This window comes from Maniola hyperantus, chromosome 12 (assembly GCF_902806685.2).
Source record: "Maniola hyperantus chromosome 12, iAphHyp1.2, whole genome shotgun sequence".
Lineage (NCBI taxonomy): Eukaryota > Metazoa > Arthropoda > Insecta > Lepidoptera > Nymphalidae > Maniola > Maniola hyperantus.
Genome location: NC_048547.1, coordinates 10,920,712 through 10,938,677, shown reverse-complemented (window position 1 = coordinate 10,938,677; position 17,966 = coordinate 10,920,712). Strand labels below are relative to the sequence as shown.

Here is a 17,966-nt window from a genome sequence, read left to right as displayed (position 1 = left end):
TTTGCTTATGGGATAGAGTGTGTGGTCATAGCTAGTTCCCGCCCTACTGATAAAAGCCGTACCTAATGACTTTAAAACGATTTAGCATTTTACAATCCAATGTAGAAACTGATTAGGGTATCCATAGATAACAGAACTTCTGTTATCTATGAGGGTACCTATGGCAGCACGGAGGAGAAATGGCAGTTTATCAGGGTTCGTTCAGATCAGGGAGTTTTCCCCTCCGTGGTTCAGATAGACAGGCGCGAAGAGCAGAACTGGTCCTACTTATTTAAAATTGAGTTTTAGGGTTTACTGAAGTAAGGTTTATTTTTACATTTCTTTTCTTTATTGCCGATCGAGGATGCATTTAACACGAAAGAGCAGCTGATTGACCGCTCCTACAGTCACTTAGTACTTATGAATAAAGTGAACCCTGGCTGGCCTAGTAGGAAGGGTGCAACGGGTGCTATACCCAGAGGAGACGCAGGTACGAATCTTGACGGTTCCGCAATTTATAATTATCATCATCATTATCAACTGATAGACGTCCACTGCTGGACATAGGTCTCTTGTAGGGACTTCCACACGCCACGGTCTTGCGCCGCCTGAGTCCAGCGGCTCCCAGCGACTCGTCTGATGTTGTCCCTCCACCTAGTGGGGGGGTCTTCCAACACTGCGCCTTCCGGTGCGAGGTCGCCATTCTAGCACCCTGGGACCCCAATGTCCATCGGTTTTACGAACCATGTGCCCTGTACATTGCCACTTCAGCTTCGCAACCCGTTGAGCTATGTCGGTTACTCTACGGATCTCCTCATTTCTAATTTGATCACGCGTAGAGAAATTCCAAACATAGCTCTCTTCATCGCCCGCTGAGTGACTCTGAGCTTTCTTATGAAGCCCAGAGTTAGCGACCATGTCTCGAATGATGACATATGGATCCGAGACAATTTTTGATATGTATTTAAAATTATTTAGATTTTAGAAGAGCTTACTCATCTTATAAAATCATCCTAAAAGTACCGACTTAATGGATCTAATTCGTACCAACAAGTCCATTCTCGCATAACACGGCATCAAACAGCGCCTGTGCTCTACGGTATACGGGCTCGCATTCTCACTTTCTTTGGTTACGTATCAAGACGCAATGATGTCTCCATGAAACGTCTAGGAGTTCAAGGAAGAGTAAGACACCAGATCTCGTGGTAGATCGCCCATGAGATGGACAGACCAAGTGAGTCCTCTTACATGAGTCCACAAAGAAGGCAGTTATCAGAGAGGAATGGAGACGCATTGTTAAGCGTGCCACGGCACTGCAGCTACGACCATGACCGCTCTGTCAAGAGCGTCACGACATAGGTAAAAGGCTAATAGCACTCACTTGGTGCGGATACTGCTGCGGCTGATAGGTGAGTATAACAGTCTGCTTGGTGACCGGTTTGGGCACGCCGGCGACGCCCACGATGTTGGTCACGCCCGTGGACGACACTTGGGTGGCCAGGAGTGGCAAGTTGTATTGATTTGTACTTTTCTTATCTGCAAGCGGAAAGTTCAATTCATTTATTGTGTATTTTCTTCAGAATTTGCCTCCTCGTACCTTTGCTACCTCGAACGCCCTTCCGGTATCAATTTTCCCCTCCACTTTTAACATAGGTACCTTCAATTTCCTTAAAGTCAAGAGTGAATAGGCATCTTTAAGGCAAACGCGCTCCATCTTAGGCTGCATCATCACTTGTCAGCAGGTCTGATTGCAGCCAAGCGCTAAAATAAAAAAAAGCAATCACCAGCGAAAGCACGTTTGTTTGTTGGTTTATTGGTTTGGCGGGTTTTCCTTCAATCACGCCACAACAGAGCTACGGATCGGGTAGTATGCCGGACGTTTCAGCCCCGATTGCCATCTCAACCTGTCGCGTACTATAGGTACTTTTTCCTTGACATTTTGATTTTACATTGTCTATTGTGTAAGCCGAATAAAGCTATCGAAATTTTATGCACCTACAAGATAAGCTGATTTAATGATAGGCACCATGTTTGTAGAACAATAGGTCTCTGAATATAGTTTTCCGACAAGGAAACATGTAAATAAACTGGCTGTTCTGATGTAACTCAATTTATAATGGACTAAGAGCCAGCGCGTGCCAGACCTTCGTTATTTTAAAAAGCGGAAAGTTTCTTTGCGTATTGTTCCCAATACAGGGAGAAACGATCAGCGACTATGAAGTTTGGAAATATAAAAAATTGCACTTTATACTTTGATGAAAGATTTTATACACCTTTGTTACCTGTTATCTCCCAAAGCTACCATGACCCAAACTTTATCATAGTCGCTGATCGTTTCTCCCTGTGTTGGGGACAATGCGCAGATAAACTTTCAGCTTTTATAAAATAACGAAGGTCTGGCACGCGTTGGCTCTTGGAATCTTTTATCAGTTTCAGTTCTTGCAATTCACGAAGGCGAGTGGCTCAGTCGTACCGGTATAAGTAACGTACACTGAATGTGTGCGTTTGCGAGCGCTTGCTCGCGACTGATTGGTCCGACATGCACGCACACTTATGCAATGCGTGTATCCGACGTAATCACAAGTAAAGTCCACTTGCCTTCGTGAATTGCAAGAACTGTACAAGAGAATACAAACCTAACGTATTATTATTGATGGCGGTCTCCTTATCCTTAACTGGTGCGCTGAAGGCCTCCCCAGCGGGCACATTCACGTCGGCCACCTTGGCTGTCTTGCTGTGCGGTTGCCTGAAACCGAACCTAGGGAATTAAGGAGGCATGTCAAACTCAAACAAGAATGTTATGAAAAGTAATGCTAGGCGAAATTAAGAGCACAAAAGTGCTATTCATTTTTTATGATGCATTAGGTAGGAAGGTGCTTACTACCTACCTCCAGAGAAACTGAAACAGTGGACCGTCCCTATACTAAATTCACACTTTCACAGTTATGGTTTATGAATTGAACTAGCTTATGCTCGCGACTTCGTCCGCGTGGACTACACAAATTTCAAACCCATATTTCACCCCCTTAGGGGTTGAATTTTCAAAAATCCTTTCTTAGCGTATACCTACGGCATAATAGCTATCTGCATGCCAAATTTCAGCCCGATCTGTTTAGTAGTTTCAGCTGTGCGTTGATAGATCAGTCAGTCAGTCAGTCACCTTTTCCTTTTATATAGGTAGGTATTTTGATTAGCTTATGCTCGCGTCTTCGTCCGCGTGGACTACACAAATTTCAAACCCTTGGATGTTGAATTTTCAAAAACCCTTTCTTAGCGGATGTCTACGTCATACTTAATAGCTATCTGCATACCAAATTTCAGCCCGATCCGTCCAATGGTTTGAGCTGTGCGTAGATAGATCAGTCAGTCATTCAGTCAGTCAGTCGCCTTTTCCTTTTATATATTTAGATAAGGGATTCGGATTCGGTTATGCTCATTAGGTGGGTACAATATCGAAGGAGCACATACGAGGAAAAAATGAAGATTTAACGCCTACTCAAAATATAGTAGCAACTTTTCTCAAGAACTAATTGGCATTAAAGAAATTCTAAGGTTTAGTTTTGTAATGCAAAACATGTTTCCACCATTGAATAAATTATATGGTTTCCACTAGTAAATATTTCCTTAAAATTTTGCTTTTAAATGATATGTCAATCAAAGAGAAGTTCATTTAAATTAAATTGGATTAATCAGCGAAACTAGCCGGAATACCCGTCTTCTTATCTTCTATTAACATAATACCAATTAGGTACCTCATGAAAATTCCAAGGCATATGAAAGTATATAGCTATACCTACTTACTTACTTTCAATTTCAACTAAGATTAGCGAACGTCAATCAAGTAATTAATCCTATGCAATAATAAATAGTTTTAGTGCAGGAAAGTTACGACTGATTTAATAACTAGTCTTGTCTTTGACTGTCTTAGTCATTTCTATTTTTCAAAGTTACATATAGGTACCTAATACCGAATACCTATGTATCTAAACTATTGCCCCTGGTTCACTATTGTAAGGGATGCCTATCCAAAATTACTACTAGGTACCTACTTGTACCAGTAGTACAAAATAGATGATGCCCGCGACTTCATCCGCGTGGATATATTATACGTTTTTAAAATTCTCGTGGGAACTCTTTGATTTTCAGGGATAAAAGTAGCCTATATCCTTACCTGAGATGCTATAATAAATTCAAATATAATAATGGATAATAAATTCAAAGTTATTTGAATTTTGTGGTAGTTTAGGGTGTGTTCAAACATTATGAATACCTGTTTACGTTTTTTACCCACCAGCAGCGTAACGAAAGTGATAGGATGTAGATTTCCTTTTGTTTATAATGTATCATGTCACTTCTTGACTGACTTTCTACTTCCTGTTACCTAATCAAATGCAATTTTATTATAAAACTTTTACTCTTCTTAGATCATATTTTGTTTTACATACGTAATGGACTAAGAGCCAGCGCGTGCTAGACCTTCGTTAATTTTATAAAAGCTGAAAGTTTCTCTGCGTATTGTCCCCAGCTGGGAGGAACGTTTGTTTGAATGCCTGTTGGGATCATGGTGGCTTTGGGAGATAACAGGTAATAAAGGCGTAGAAAATCTTACGTCAAAGTATAGTCTAGTTCAATAAAATAATTTAATTAATAATTAAGTCATCATGGAAACCCCATACCAGACACCCTTAAAGTTTAAAAGTTTAAGGGTGTCTGGCAGGGGGTTGCCACGACACTAAGTGGCTGGCTATGCATTATGTGATTTCTAATACCATTCTAAAGAAAAAAAAATAGATTTTGACGTAAGATTTTGTACACCTTTATTACCTGTTATCTCCCAAAGCCACCATGATCCAAACAGACATCCAAACAAACGTTCCTCCCAGTGTTGGGGACAATACGCAGAGAAATTAGTCGGGCTAACGTCGACTGGAAACGTGAGTATATAGTAGAAATATACTATATATAATGGAAATCACTCACGATAGTTTAAATGCTAAAACGCAAAGAAACTTTCAGCTTTTATAAAATAACGAAGGTCTGGCACGCGCTGGCTCTCTATCTAATCTGTTTCATGGCAGCAGGTACAGCTATTACTGTAAATCATACAAATCTTTTTAGTTTACATACGCATACGAAAAACAAAATTTACCTATTTGTACGAAGTGGCTGCCCCGAAATCTCCTTCCTCGGCCGAGCGAGGGGCGTCGAACGGCCGGACAACACCTCTTCTGGGCGAAGATCTTCCGTAGAACCTGTACAGGAGACAGGGTTTCGTATCATTGTATATGAAACTAGCTGATGCCCGCGACTTCATCCGCGTGGAATTAGATTTATAAAAATCCCGTGGAAACTCTTTGATTTTCCGGGATAAATTGTAGCCTATGTCCTTCCCCGGGATATAAGCTATCGCTGTACCAAATTTCGTCAAAATCGGTTGAACGGATGGGCCGTGAAAGGCTAGCAGACAGACAGACAGACACACTCTCGCATTTATAATATTAGTATGGATATGGATAACACTATTTTTTTTTTAATTTTCCTGGCCTATTTCCAATTTTCCAGGGAGGTACTACCTACCCAGACCTCAAACCAAATTACAGCTTTCTAGTACTCTGAGCTAAGCCGCGGACGGACGCACATGGCGAAACTATAAGGCTTCCTTGTCAACTATGGAACCCTAAAAACTGTAGGTATATCGTACCTCCATTTCCATTCTTGTCGTGAGACTTTTGTTTCCGGCGCGCGTTGTCGTCGGCGCGCGAGGTGCTGGCGGGACGGCGTCGAAAGCCGAAAGACGTGGCGACGCCTCGGGTTGGCTTGTTGCCGTTACCGCTTGCACTTTTCTCCCTCTTCTTTGCACCCTTCGACTCAGAGTGACCCTGTTAATAATTTTTTGATATGTAGGCTTTTATAGATCTCACAAAATCAATGGTACTGAATTTTTTACTTTAATTCTCGATGCTTTAGGTGCATTTTACTTTGACGTTATTTTGTTTCGACTCTCGATTACTATCAAAATTGGTGAGAAGTAAAATCTCATACTTAGGGCACTGTTATGAGAAAAGTATTTTCTATTTTATAACATGTAATTTCTCAAGGTCTGGGCGGTCACATTACCAAGTTTTAATTTTTATTAGCGGATGTTATGTCGGTTGAAAAAAACGTTTTTGTAGCCTAAGACCGGTGTTCTATATCCTGCGAGATTGTGGAACTGTTTTTTCTTCGAAAATAAAGCAATAAAAGCATAAACCATAAGTAGTGATTAAAAAATATTTCAACGTGCGAATTAATCAGACTACAGCTATCTAAATATGTATATGAAAGGAAAAGGTGACTGACTGACTGACTAACTGACTGACTGATATATCAACGCACAGCTCAAACTACTGGACGAATCGGGCTGAAATTTGGCATGCAGCTAGCTATTATGACGTAGGGGCATACGCTACGAAAGGGTTTTTGAAAATTCAACCCCTAGGGAGGTGAAATAGGGGTTTGAAGTTTGTGTAGTCCACGAGGGCGAAGTCGCGAGCATAAACTAGTAAAGCAATAAAAGCCTAAACCTAAGTAGTGATTAAAAAATGTTCAGGAGAGAGACCATTCGCCCGTCGCCGGTAAGATCAGCGTATAGGTATTTACATTCACCCTCAACTTCCCAATTTTGGGCCCCGGCTGAGAATTTCTTGATAGAAAAAACTAAATTATTTGCCGATCCGGGACTTGAATCGAACCTGGGACCTCATGATTAGTTTCTAGTGTATTCACTAGAAATATTGTCGGTAAACGGCCGCATTAACAACCCAATGCACTAAAATGTACCTACTTTGAATATCTAATGCGATTCTCATCTAATACTCGTGCTTTGAATAGCTTGCTACAGTACGCGGCCGAAAGTAATATCGGCCTTTAGAATGACATTTCGGCTTTGTAGAGCGTTGTCTTTGTCACTCATACCTGTATGACGTTTTGTTGGTCTCAACGAGACTGCAGTGCTCTACAAAGTACATTACTTTCAGCCGCTAAATTTTGGTGCAAATTTCTTGAGAGGCAGAATTGTGTCTGTTCGTATCTTACTTCTTTACGTCTGTTCTTTTTCGCTTTTTTACTTAATTTTTTTACAGTCTATAAATAAAGAGTACACTATACCCACGTATCTATCTATCTACTACTTATTTTATAAAACTTTCTGACAATAAGTCTTCTCGTCTATCGTGTGAAAAATTCTCATGGGGCTTAGAAGTCCAAAACTGTTTTATATTTTATCTGTTTCTTTAGCGTTGTACAGTAGAAGTTAAATAAACAAAAGCTCATAATATACGTAGTCCAGTCACTAGTTTTGTATTCTAACGCATTACGAAGTCCGTCCTCGTGTATTCCCATAAGAGATCGCCGGGTGCCGACCCCATATACAGCGGCTTTGGGCCAAATACAGAACAAAATAATTTACATAGCATTAAAGATTAATGTAGCGATAGTAGCTCGTAAAAATCCTACGAATATAAACCTTAGCTTAGTAGATATATCTACCGAATTTAATATCGCATTTCTACGGGAGGCACGTAAAATATTGTAAGCACAATTTACTTCCGTAACCTGTTATGTAGCATAGGTACCTACTCAATCAGATCATTGACATTCCATATAAAAGTTTGATGGTTTTTGTCTTGATAGTGCTGCGAAAGCTCAGCTTTCAAAAAAGATGTGATTAGAATTCAGGAAAGTTACCTAATTCATATCTAAAAGTTACGATAAATCTGGGTTTGATTTGCCTCCTTCTGTAGATCCCGCGAAATTGTTTTAAGACTTCGATGCAGTCCGAAACCACAAGCATTGACATAGTCAAACTGATTCCGATCAGCTGATGTAGAGTCATAATCTATCATCTATGAAATAACAAAGAATTACCTCCACCTGTGGTCCAAAATGTCCATTTAACCGGTATAATGATAATATTTTCCTTTCGAACTTTTGAGATAGAGTTCTAGCATCATTTACTAACTCACATACAATTATTACACAATAATTAGATAGGTAATTCATCCTTTAATTAAACGAAAGAAAAACACCAGTGTGTCCGGTTCGCAACTTGCTCTTGTGATGAAACAAAAACTTGGTGATTACTCAATATCGACGTGAGAACAGAGCAATGCAAATTGTACTGATACTATCTGACTCGAAGCCTTCGTGGGAGATATCATGATAATTAATTTTCGGTGCTACTATCTATGTAATATGTACCTACTCACTACTCATTCACAAGCATAATAATTATTATGGTGTAACGTGTTGCCAACTTGCCACTACGAAAATCTTTTCTGGAAAATCTTCAATGGATTATAAATAAATGTCAAATGAGTTTGATTAGTGTTGAACACTGAGTTAGCGAATCACCCTCTTGAACCGGGGCCGTGGTAGTTGGTATGCATTATGGATACTGGTGCGATGATCGACTAATCGAAGCGTAGGTAGGTGAGTAACTACTGTGCCAGTGCAAGCGACAGACTATGTTTTTAACAAGAACAAAATATTTTTTCTAACGGAATGCGGTCTAGTAATCCATGTCCATACCAATACTACTTATAAATGCGAAAGTGTGCCTGTCTGTCTGTTTGTCTGCTAGCCTTTCACGGCCTATCCATTCAACCGATTGTGATGAAATTTGGTACAGAGATAGCTTCCATCCCGGGGAAGGATATAGCCTACATTTATCTAGGAAAATCGAAGAGTTCCCATGGGATTTTTAAAAACCTAAATCCAAGTGGACGAAGTCGCGGGCAATATTATATAAAAAGTATGGACTTCGATCGCCTTCTGTTCCGACGCAACTTTATATACAGTAATGGTGTTTGCAGCTATAGCTCGCGCAATGGTATTGCTTCACAGTCACAGGTCAAAACATCGCAACTGTTCTTGAAAGGTGAGAGGAGAACATTATATTGTTTAAAAAGTGACTCAGTGGATCCGTGTAATTTTGTAAGAACCTCTACCGCTATGTTACGCGTATTGCAGTACCGGGAAGGGCGGCGAGCGAAGGGAGGAGGTTTTAGTCCGTAGGTCGCTGAGAGAATCTTAGTGAAGTCGGCCATGTCAATTGGCATCCATGAGGATTTCCTCCTACCCAATAAAAAAAAGCTCTACTGGTGAACTTTACATTTAAAAATATACATCTAGGTACAAGTACTTCACCAGTGGCGGACTAAGGGCGTTTGTGCATTCATCTAATAATTAGAAGAATAATTATGTTATTATTCCTATTAAAAATAATAATTTAATTCAGGGCTGTACGACTTCAACATTTCACTATAATTATTGAAAAAGCTCGGGTTACTTAAATTACTTATGTAAAGTAAAAAATCTGGTCTGCGAAAGTCGTTATCTAGACAGACATGTCTACTTCTGAGAATGTCTTAAAAGTTAAGGATTGCGTAACAGACTTTTACTTTCAAAAACCAATTTTTGGATAAATTAAGTACCTACCTACGACATTTTTTAACCAAATGGCAAATGAACCTTATAGGTATTAGGTATGTTAAACCGAGTTCCAAAATGGAGGTGGTTCTCAACTCGGCCAGTTTTTAATCAGCTTTTCCTTTTCGTAGATATTTTCTGCTGGATTACTTACTATGATTCTGCACTGAATAGAATATTTCATAGAATTTCACGTCAATATATTTTGTCTAGTTAAGTATATCTAGATATTAATGTGTGATTGTTAGAGATAATACGTAGGAGGTAATCTCCGAAACTAAATATTTTGAAAATTCTTTCAACAATAGTTTAGCTTTTATCCCCGATTTTTTTAGCATTATCCCCGATTGATAAAGACTATTTTACCTATCACGCGAACGAAAACTAGTTTTTCTACGAGTACCTACCTATAATAAAAGATTAGCTGATCAGAGCTAATAGGTACTTAATTCATATAGGTATAAATACTGTTTAAAATTTTAACATAATGCATAATAAGTTATACAAAAAACACATGTGATGACTTGAAACCGGTTGTTAACAAACCGAAACTAAGTAAATTCATAAGGAAGCTCTAAATAAAGGTCACGAAGAGTCCCCGCTTAGCGCGGTGATGATAATCAGCTGAAATAGGTAAGGCTCAAATATACCAAGGTTAAAGGAACGTTAAACAAAAGCTGTAGCTTGTGGTAAGCCGCTTACATTGTATTGTGAACGTTTAGTTACATTTATCTATCATTTTTAGGGTTCCGTACCTCAAAAGGAAAACGGAACCCATATAGGATAGACAACAAAGTTATCCTATAAGGGTTCCGTTTTTCCTTTTGAGGTACGGAACCCTAAAAATAGAAATGTTTTTAAAATGAGCTCGCCTTTTTAATCGGCCTTTTTGGATTCTTGTAAAAAAGAGTATATAGATAGGTCGTTTATGCAATCTCTGAAGCTATGTAGACAAAGCTACGCATAAAAGGCTTTGTAAGTCTGCACATAGCGTAATCAGGCAGGAAACCTGCTCGAATGGTAGTGCAGAGCTTTGATCGAACCTTTTGTCGATGTAAAAGCATTGACGTTGTTTTGTTCAGTCACACACAAAAGGCTTCACGGCCTGTCAAAGTTTTAGACTTAGAGCCTGTGAGGTCCAGACCTTCGTTATTTTATAAAAGCTGAAAGTTTCTCTGCGTATTGTCCCCGACACAGGGAGGAACAATCAGCGACTATGAAGTTTAGATAATGGTGACTTTTGGGGATAACAGATAGGTTTCAAAAATCTTCACCACTACGCTTCGACAGATCAGGTAACAAATTTTTCGTGAAAGTATAAAGATAAGTACTTAATGATTTTTTTATATTTTATTTGGAATAGTATTAGAAATCACGTCATGCATTTTAAGGGTGTCTGGCAGGGGGTTCCAAACTTCATATGCACTGATGGTTCCTCTCTGCGTTGGGGACAATGCGCAAAGAAACATTCAGCGTTTATAAAATAACGAAGGTCTGGCCTGGCCCTCACAGGCTCTTAGTCCATTTAATGTGACGCTCGAGATCATTCAAATGGAGCCCTTTCATGGGCACGAATAATGATCACGATTGTAACAGAAGAAGCGAAAGTTGTTACAAATCATTGTAGTTACGATTATCTAGGATCACATTTCACGATCAATGAAAGTTGGACAGCATGAAGCAAATCTGTATGAGTCTATTAACGTAATTTATTGCAATGTTCTAAGGTTATGAATTTAGACTTAGCGAAGATGAAGATCGAGATTGTCTTGTATGTGAGAACTTCCTTTATTTAAGATAAAATTAAAAAAAACTATTGTTAGAAAAGACATATTACTCGATTAATTGATTACCTTGTAGAGAAATTTTAGTTATCATTTAAATTTGTATTTTTTTGTGACTAAGTACCTATTTAATGTGACTAATTTTATCAAAACTATGTACACGTTGTTAGGTATATTATAAGTCATAACATATTGCATGCTAATAGGCAGAATTTGGCTGTACCTTTTTCTTTTATAATATCTGCACTGTTTACCCATATTCACAATAAAGACATTTGAATTTGAATTTGAATCTGTCTGTCTGTGGCAATTTGCATCGGAGAGCTCAAAGATGGACTGTACCCATAGATAACAGAAGTAAGTTCTGTTATCTATGACTCTGCACTCAACCTCGGGATACCTATCTTAGTACTCGTAAATCACGACGAATTTTTATAAATCCGATCTTTATTTTAATGTCATCAAATGTTTATATTTGAACAAGTAGGTAGGTATACAATTTATTCGATCAAGCAACGTGTGTTTAATTATCCGATATTAATAAGCCAGCAGTATTTTTTTAAGAAATGAAAAATCAACGTTATGTCTACCTACCTATTACGTGTATTTATTATTTAAAAGACAATAATTTTCTCCCATCAGCGCTTGATATTCTTTATAACCAGTCCTAAGATTGCGCAGGCCCTATAACGGGTTTGGGTATAGCTGTAATAAATTGATACTGACCGTTAGTGAATACCACACATGCCTTTCATTCAAAAGACTCCTACAGGAATACACTTATAAGCAAAACAGATAAAATACTATAAGTTTTTGAAGGTACCAAATATCATTACAGAAACTCAACAAAGGTTGTGTTTGTATCGTGATTTTCTAAGTGGAGTTTTTGTAAATTGTATTAATAGGAAGTGAACTAGTGATGCTGCCTGAAGGTCTTTAAAATATATGACTACCTACGCTCATAATAATAGTTCACTAAAAGTTTAAAATATAGCCTAGTTAGGAAATCAAACAAATAGACTAGATGTCTATTAATCTTAAGTACCTATCTAGCTATGGTATCGTTTTGTTGAAAATCCAGGATAGGTCAATAGTATGTGACAGGTCGAGATGGCAAACGGGGTGGGGACGCCCTGCACACCTGCACAGCCCCCGATTGCCATCTCGACTTGTCGCGTACTATAGATACGTATAACAAAATACCGGTTACCACATTGTTTTTAGTTAAATACATTTTTAAGTATTTCTATCTGTTTAGTATTATGTAGGCCGTATATGTAGTTCATCATCATCATGATCAACCCATCGCCGGCTCACTACAGAGCACGGGTCTCCTCTCAGAGTGTGAAGGGTTTGGCCATAGTCTACCACGCTGGCCATGTGCGGATTGGTAGACTTCACACACCTTTGAGAACATTATGGAGAACTCTCAGGCATGCAGGTTTCCTCACGATGTTTTCCTTCACCGTTAAATCAAGTGATATTTAATTAATTATAAACGCACATAACTCCGAAAAGTTAGAGGTGCGTGCCGGGAATCGAACCCCCGACCTCCGATTGGAAGGCGGACGTCCTAACCACTAGGCTATCACAGCTTATGTAGTTAACTGCAACCAATTGTTTTGATTTGCCAGCGTAAGGAAGTAGAAGTAATGGTGAAACTATACTGTTTGGTATGAGTCGAACATGAAGTCTGACTACGTGTGAAATTCGTAATGATATACCATCATTGTTTACATTCGATATAATGTTTTATTGCTTCATACGGTATCTGCAATAGACGTCGTGTTTTCTCCTTATTGCATTCTGTTGACTATTGAATTATATTTACTACTTAGATATAGATGCAAACTACAAAATATGTATTTACATATTATAGTTGAATAGGCATTTCGTTACATAAGTGAAGGATTTTTAATCGATTTTTAAATCATCAATCAATAGTACAATACATCAATACATCGATTAATACTCCTTTTTAATTTCTAACGAAGCATATCTACAGGTAGGTACATAGGAATAGTTGAAATAAAATTTTTGATAGTAGTACAAAAAAAGATACTTAAAAAAGACCTAGGTATATAATATAGTTAAGAAATTGAAATAAACAAGGCTATATTGAGACCTGTAGAGTTAATATTCAACACCCTGTTAGTGAAGACATTTATCTTTAGAAAAAGTAGGTATCCTAGATGGCAAATAAGGTAAGCGAGACAATAGTAGCTACCTGTAATCAGTATCTATAAGTATAGAGTGAAAGAAATACTATCAGGAATAGATATCATGTGAAAGAATTTACTAGAGCATAAAATACAAGTAGAAATATCAGGTGAAAGAATATTGCATTTTAGTTCTGATTGACGTTTCTGGGTAACCCGTTTACAATGGCGTGATAATGGCAGCCCTTCAAATGCCTTGTAAGTTGTAAGCCAATGGGTATCGGAACGCGTTATTTCCTTACTTAGTAGGTATATACCTACTCTCTGTTATGTACTAAAAGGTTATGAATAGATAATAAATGAATTTAAGCGACTTTTGTGAAGCGATTTAGGAGAAGTTTTTAGGGTTCTGTACCCAGAAGTAATTCAAAATATATATATATCTATATACAAATAGCGAGCAAATGAGCAGGCGGGTAATCTGATGTTAAGTGATTAATGCCCATGGACATTTACAGCACCAGAGGAACCGCCAATGTGATGCCTTTTAGGATTTTTTTTGAATTTGCTTATATAGTGCCCTGCGTGCCTATTACCACAAGTCACAACACCTAGCTTGTCTAATAAATAGTTTAACTAAAAGTTCACAGCCTTCTCAAGTTCTCAATGGTTACCTGGAAACCGTAGTAAATAAAGGTGTAAGCAATTTGTTCCACATTTCTGTGTTAGGTATACTCAAAGGCCAAGCTCCGTTCACCACGTTCATCTTACTACATCTAGGCACCTATCTACCAGTTCAAAGCGAGCGATCCCGTGTCAAGTAATTTGATCCAGTGCTATGAAATGTCTACTTTCTACTTTTGGTATTTGTAGAATGAATGTTACTTTGATACTAGGTTACATTGACGTGCGAAATGTGCCCATATTTACTCTATTTTGTTCATTGGATTAATTTAATATCTATTTCGCTTTTTTATTAAGTAATATTTCTTCAAATAGGTATTATTAACGAAGACTTTCTCTATTCTTAAGCAATATGTAAACCCACAATTAAAGCAGAAGGTTCCACTTTACAAACTTTTACGAGTAGCTTTTTATCAAGTTCTTCCCCAAAGTTCCTTTAGCTCTTTTACCTTATGTTTACTAACCTGAGACTTCTGCCAAAGATCATCAAACTTTAATAAATGAAATAAATAATTAATGCCTTTACTTACATTTGTTACGTAATATATTCCTGTACAACAGTGGCTAAGCCCTTCTTGCCAGTATCAAGGACCTGTATCGAAAGGCCTCTACCAGAATACATAATTCTATGGTTCTATAAATGTCAACTTATTTAACACTACATAGATGATGGTCGTTTTTCAAAAGTCAAAAATTACTTAAACGTGCAGACAAACAGACAGATAGACATACTTTCGCATTTATGATATTAGTGTGGATATAGATTTAAATAATTAATTTTTTGTAATAAGCACATCTTTTATTGACACTTCCACATTTTTATATTTTCCCATTTCCAGCGCATATTCATCCAACTGAAAGCAATAATTTTACCATGGAAATTACCCATTCTGTATCCCTTTCCGTATTACTAAGTTTATTGCTAATGTTGAATGAAATCATAATAGAATACACATCGCAAATTAATGAATAATAACACAAATTAGACCCTTGCAGACTGATAGCCATCATGTTTTGCAGCTAATGAGCCGCCTCATCAGCGCTGATTGCCAGTACCGTTGGGGATCATTTATCACGATGGACGTATGTAGAATGACGTTGCAATCTCACTTCAATAGGCAATGAATCTTTCACTGGCGTTGGGAGTTGGGACTCCAACGTCTATCGGTTCTTTGAACTTTGTGTCCACCCATTGCCACTTCAGCTTCGATTAGTTGAGTTTTGTCGTTTACTCCGGTTCTCTTACGGATCTCCTCATTTCTGATTTGATTATGTAGGGATACTCCTGGGCCTTCTTAGGAGGGTTACAGTGATCATGAGTCATCTGACAAATGACAATATGCACTCTTGGAAGACACAGACATACACTATATCACAGATCCTGTTATCTTCTAGGTAGGTATTATAGGAATTTTCTATGTACCGTATTTACGCGCTTTATATTCAAAAGTGTTTTTATCGATGACAACTTTGGGTGTGAATGATTTCACTTTCGTGTTATATGTTAAGTGATGTAGTTTCAGAGAGTATCTATTTAATGACTGATACGTAGTGGTATTGATATAAGTTATCATTTTATCTAAAGCATCGCAGCCCATAAGTCATAAATTAATAATTTGAATATTTTCCCGCCGAATACTTTTGTCCTCTTTGAATATTTGTTTTCGGTATTCACTTACCAAATATTGTTGTCCGCCGAACAGTCGATATGAATGTATCAAACGAATATTATGTTCGAAGTTCACACAAAATCGAAAATCTAGAAATACCGGTCCACAACTTCGTGACGAATCGTGATGGATATTTTCAATTGAACCATTCTAATTTTAAGTTTTAAAGTTTTTTCCCGTCCCTGACTCAGGGAATTTTATAGCGCGTTGACATGCTACAATAAAAGGCGGTCTAGGTCAAAGAGAACCCACAGTAAGCCCGTAATATAATAATAGGTCAGCGCTTTTCCATCCGCATCGCGTGTCCTGGATATAAGCGTCCTCATTACGTCGCATACAGTACAAGCAGGAAGTGCAGCCGGTACTCAGTAGCAACTCGCTTCATACAAACCTTAGGCTTAATTTTAATTACCTTTTGTAATCGCTAATAGCTATACTTTGAGAGGTGATAGGCTACTGGTTAAGACGTCGGTCTCCTAGTCAGGAGTTAGTTATATTAACTAAAACTTGCTTTAAACGGTGAAAAAAACATTGTCAGGAAACCTGCAAAGCTGAGAGTTCAACAATTTGCTCAAATGTGTGTGAAGTCTGCCATTCCACACTTGGTTTGCGTGGCAGACTATGGCATGGACATTCTAATTCTGAGAGAAGACCCGTGGTCAGAGTGAGCCGACGATGTGTTGATGATGATTATGATATTTTTATCTATCCGGTTCCATGGACTATAAGTAAACTAATGCACTCCGGTACGGATACAAGTAATGCTGATGACTAATGTATCCTGGTAATTGCATATATTATGTATAACATACCTAGTGTTGGGTAGAGAAAACTTCGTTAGCGTAATTTAGGATCTATGGCGAGAGGTTGATGGCCCTGTGGCGACATCTAGTTTCTGATGTGGAGACCACCACTCAATGTGGTGACCATTCAAGTGATGTGTCCACGTGATGTGGAGACCATCTAAGGTGTCTCGATACACAGTCAACCCAGGTTACGAATTACAATCCGTGCTCAAAATTCAAAGATTCTTTTTATATTAAGTACTTAATGGATCGATCGTGATTCGTGATCTTTGAATTTTGATCCTGGGTCGCCGTATTGACTAGGTATGTAGTGTAGGGGGGTCAACTTGGAATAAAAAGACGTCATAATATCACTCATTTGATCTTGAGCTACGTCGCGCTCAAATCATATTCGTATATTATTCCTACCTAATAAATCGCATTTTGTTCCTCCTAAAGTGCCTACCTATTACGGTACCCATTGATGTGTACCCAATAAATTGCATTACATTCGGCGCTTGTGACTTTTGCGTCTCTAACCTGCCTCTTTATAAAAGTGAATGCTCTCTTACATTTTCGCAAAATTTAATTTAACGCTATCGTTCAAAATATAAATAGTAATATTGTGAATTTCCATTCATGAGAAGTGTACCTAATCATAAAATCATTTTACGAATGATAAAAAATAACGGTTTCAATAATAATTCCGTGATCAATGATCATTGTGATCATTGTGTGTTGATGATAACGGAAAATAAACTCAGTTTAAATCGTGTTAGGAATTCATTTATGTTAGCAATTTCATTACGAAATGGTTTGGATTTTTATGCTTGAAGTTATGTAAGTGTAAACGTATAAAAACTAATATTATTCGATTCGTTTAATACCATTCATAAGTTGATAGGTATCCATCATACACCCATATACTCGTTATATTATTATTTTTGCTGATGTTTCGTGGCTAAATGGCTAAAGCGGAACCTTTGAAGTTCAAGGTCAAGTACTTTACTGTCTAGTCGCTAGACCTTCCTTCTTCATCTACTTTTTTAACCACTGAGAAATTTAGTATTTATTTGTATATATTAAACAAAAAGATCTATTTTCTTCGTTTTTGGGAGACAATATAGAGTTCAAGCCCAAACCTGTTACCTTCCTTTAAAATCAAACATTTTAATAACAAGAATTATTAATATACTTAATTGGGATGCTTGATTGTTCAGCCATCAAAATTACACTGTGCTTCATTTGGTTCTTCTGTATCACTAAATCTTATATTAAAAAGCCTTTCTAAAAAGAAACATCATGTTTACGAAATTACGACTAACGAATTAGTATTTGTTAAAATACCTACCTACTATTGAGAATGTTTTTTATTCGAGAACGAGTTTGGAGAACGAGCTTCTTGCAAATCTTTTTGCTTAAACAATGCTTACAATT

At 37.8% G+C, this 17,966-nt stretch overlaps 1 protein-coding gene across 8 annotated transcripts in view; it reads right to left on the bottom strand.

Moving 5' to 3' along the window:
• LOC117986928 (serine-rich adhesin for platelets) overlaps positions 1 to 17,966 on the bottom strand; it is a 96,769-nt gene that overhangs the window by 46,860 nt on the left and 31,943 nt on the right. For 7 of the 8 annotated variants that reach the window (XR_011237394.1, XM_034973886.2, XM_069502264.1 and 4 more), the window contains exons 2-5: positions 5,681 to 5,858; positions 5,129 to 5,231; positions 2,616 to 2,737; positions 1,361 to 1,515 (exon numbers count right to left, since the gene is read on the bottom strand). Coding sequence is in view for 7 of the 8 variants with exons in the window: in XM_034973886.2 (XP_034829777.1) it covers positions 1,361 to 1,515; positions 2,616 to 2,737; positions 5,129 to 5,231; positions 5,681 to 5,858 (558 nt within the window). In the remaining variant the exon portion in view is untranslated. The remainder of the gene's footprint in view (positions 1 to 1,360; positions 1,516 to 2,615; positions 2,738 to 5,128; positions 5,232 to 5,680; positions 5,859 to 17,966) is intronic. The other variant, XM_069502263.1, reaches the window with a different exon arrangement.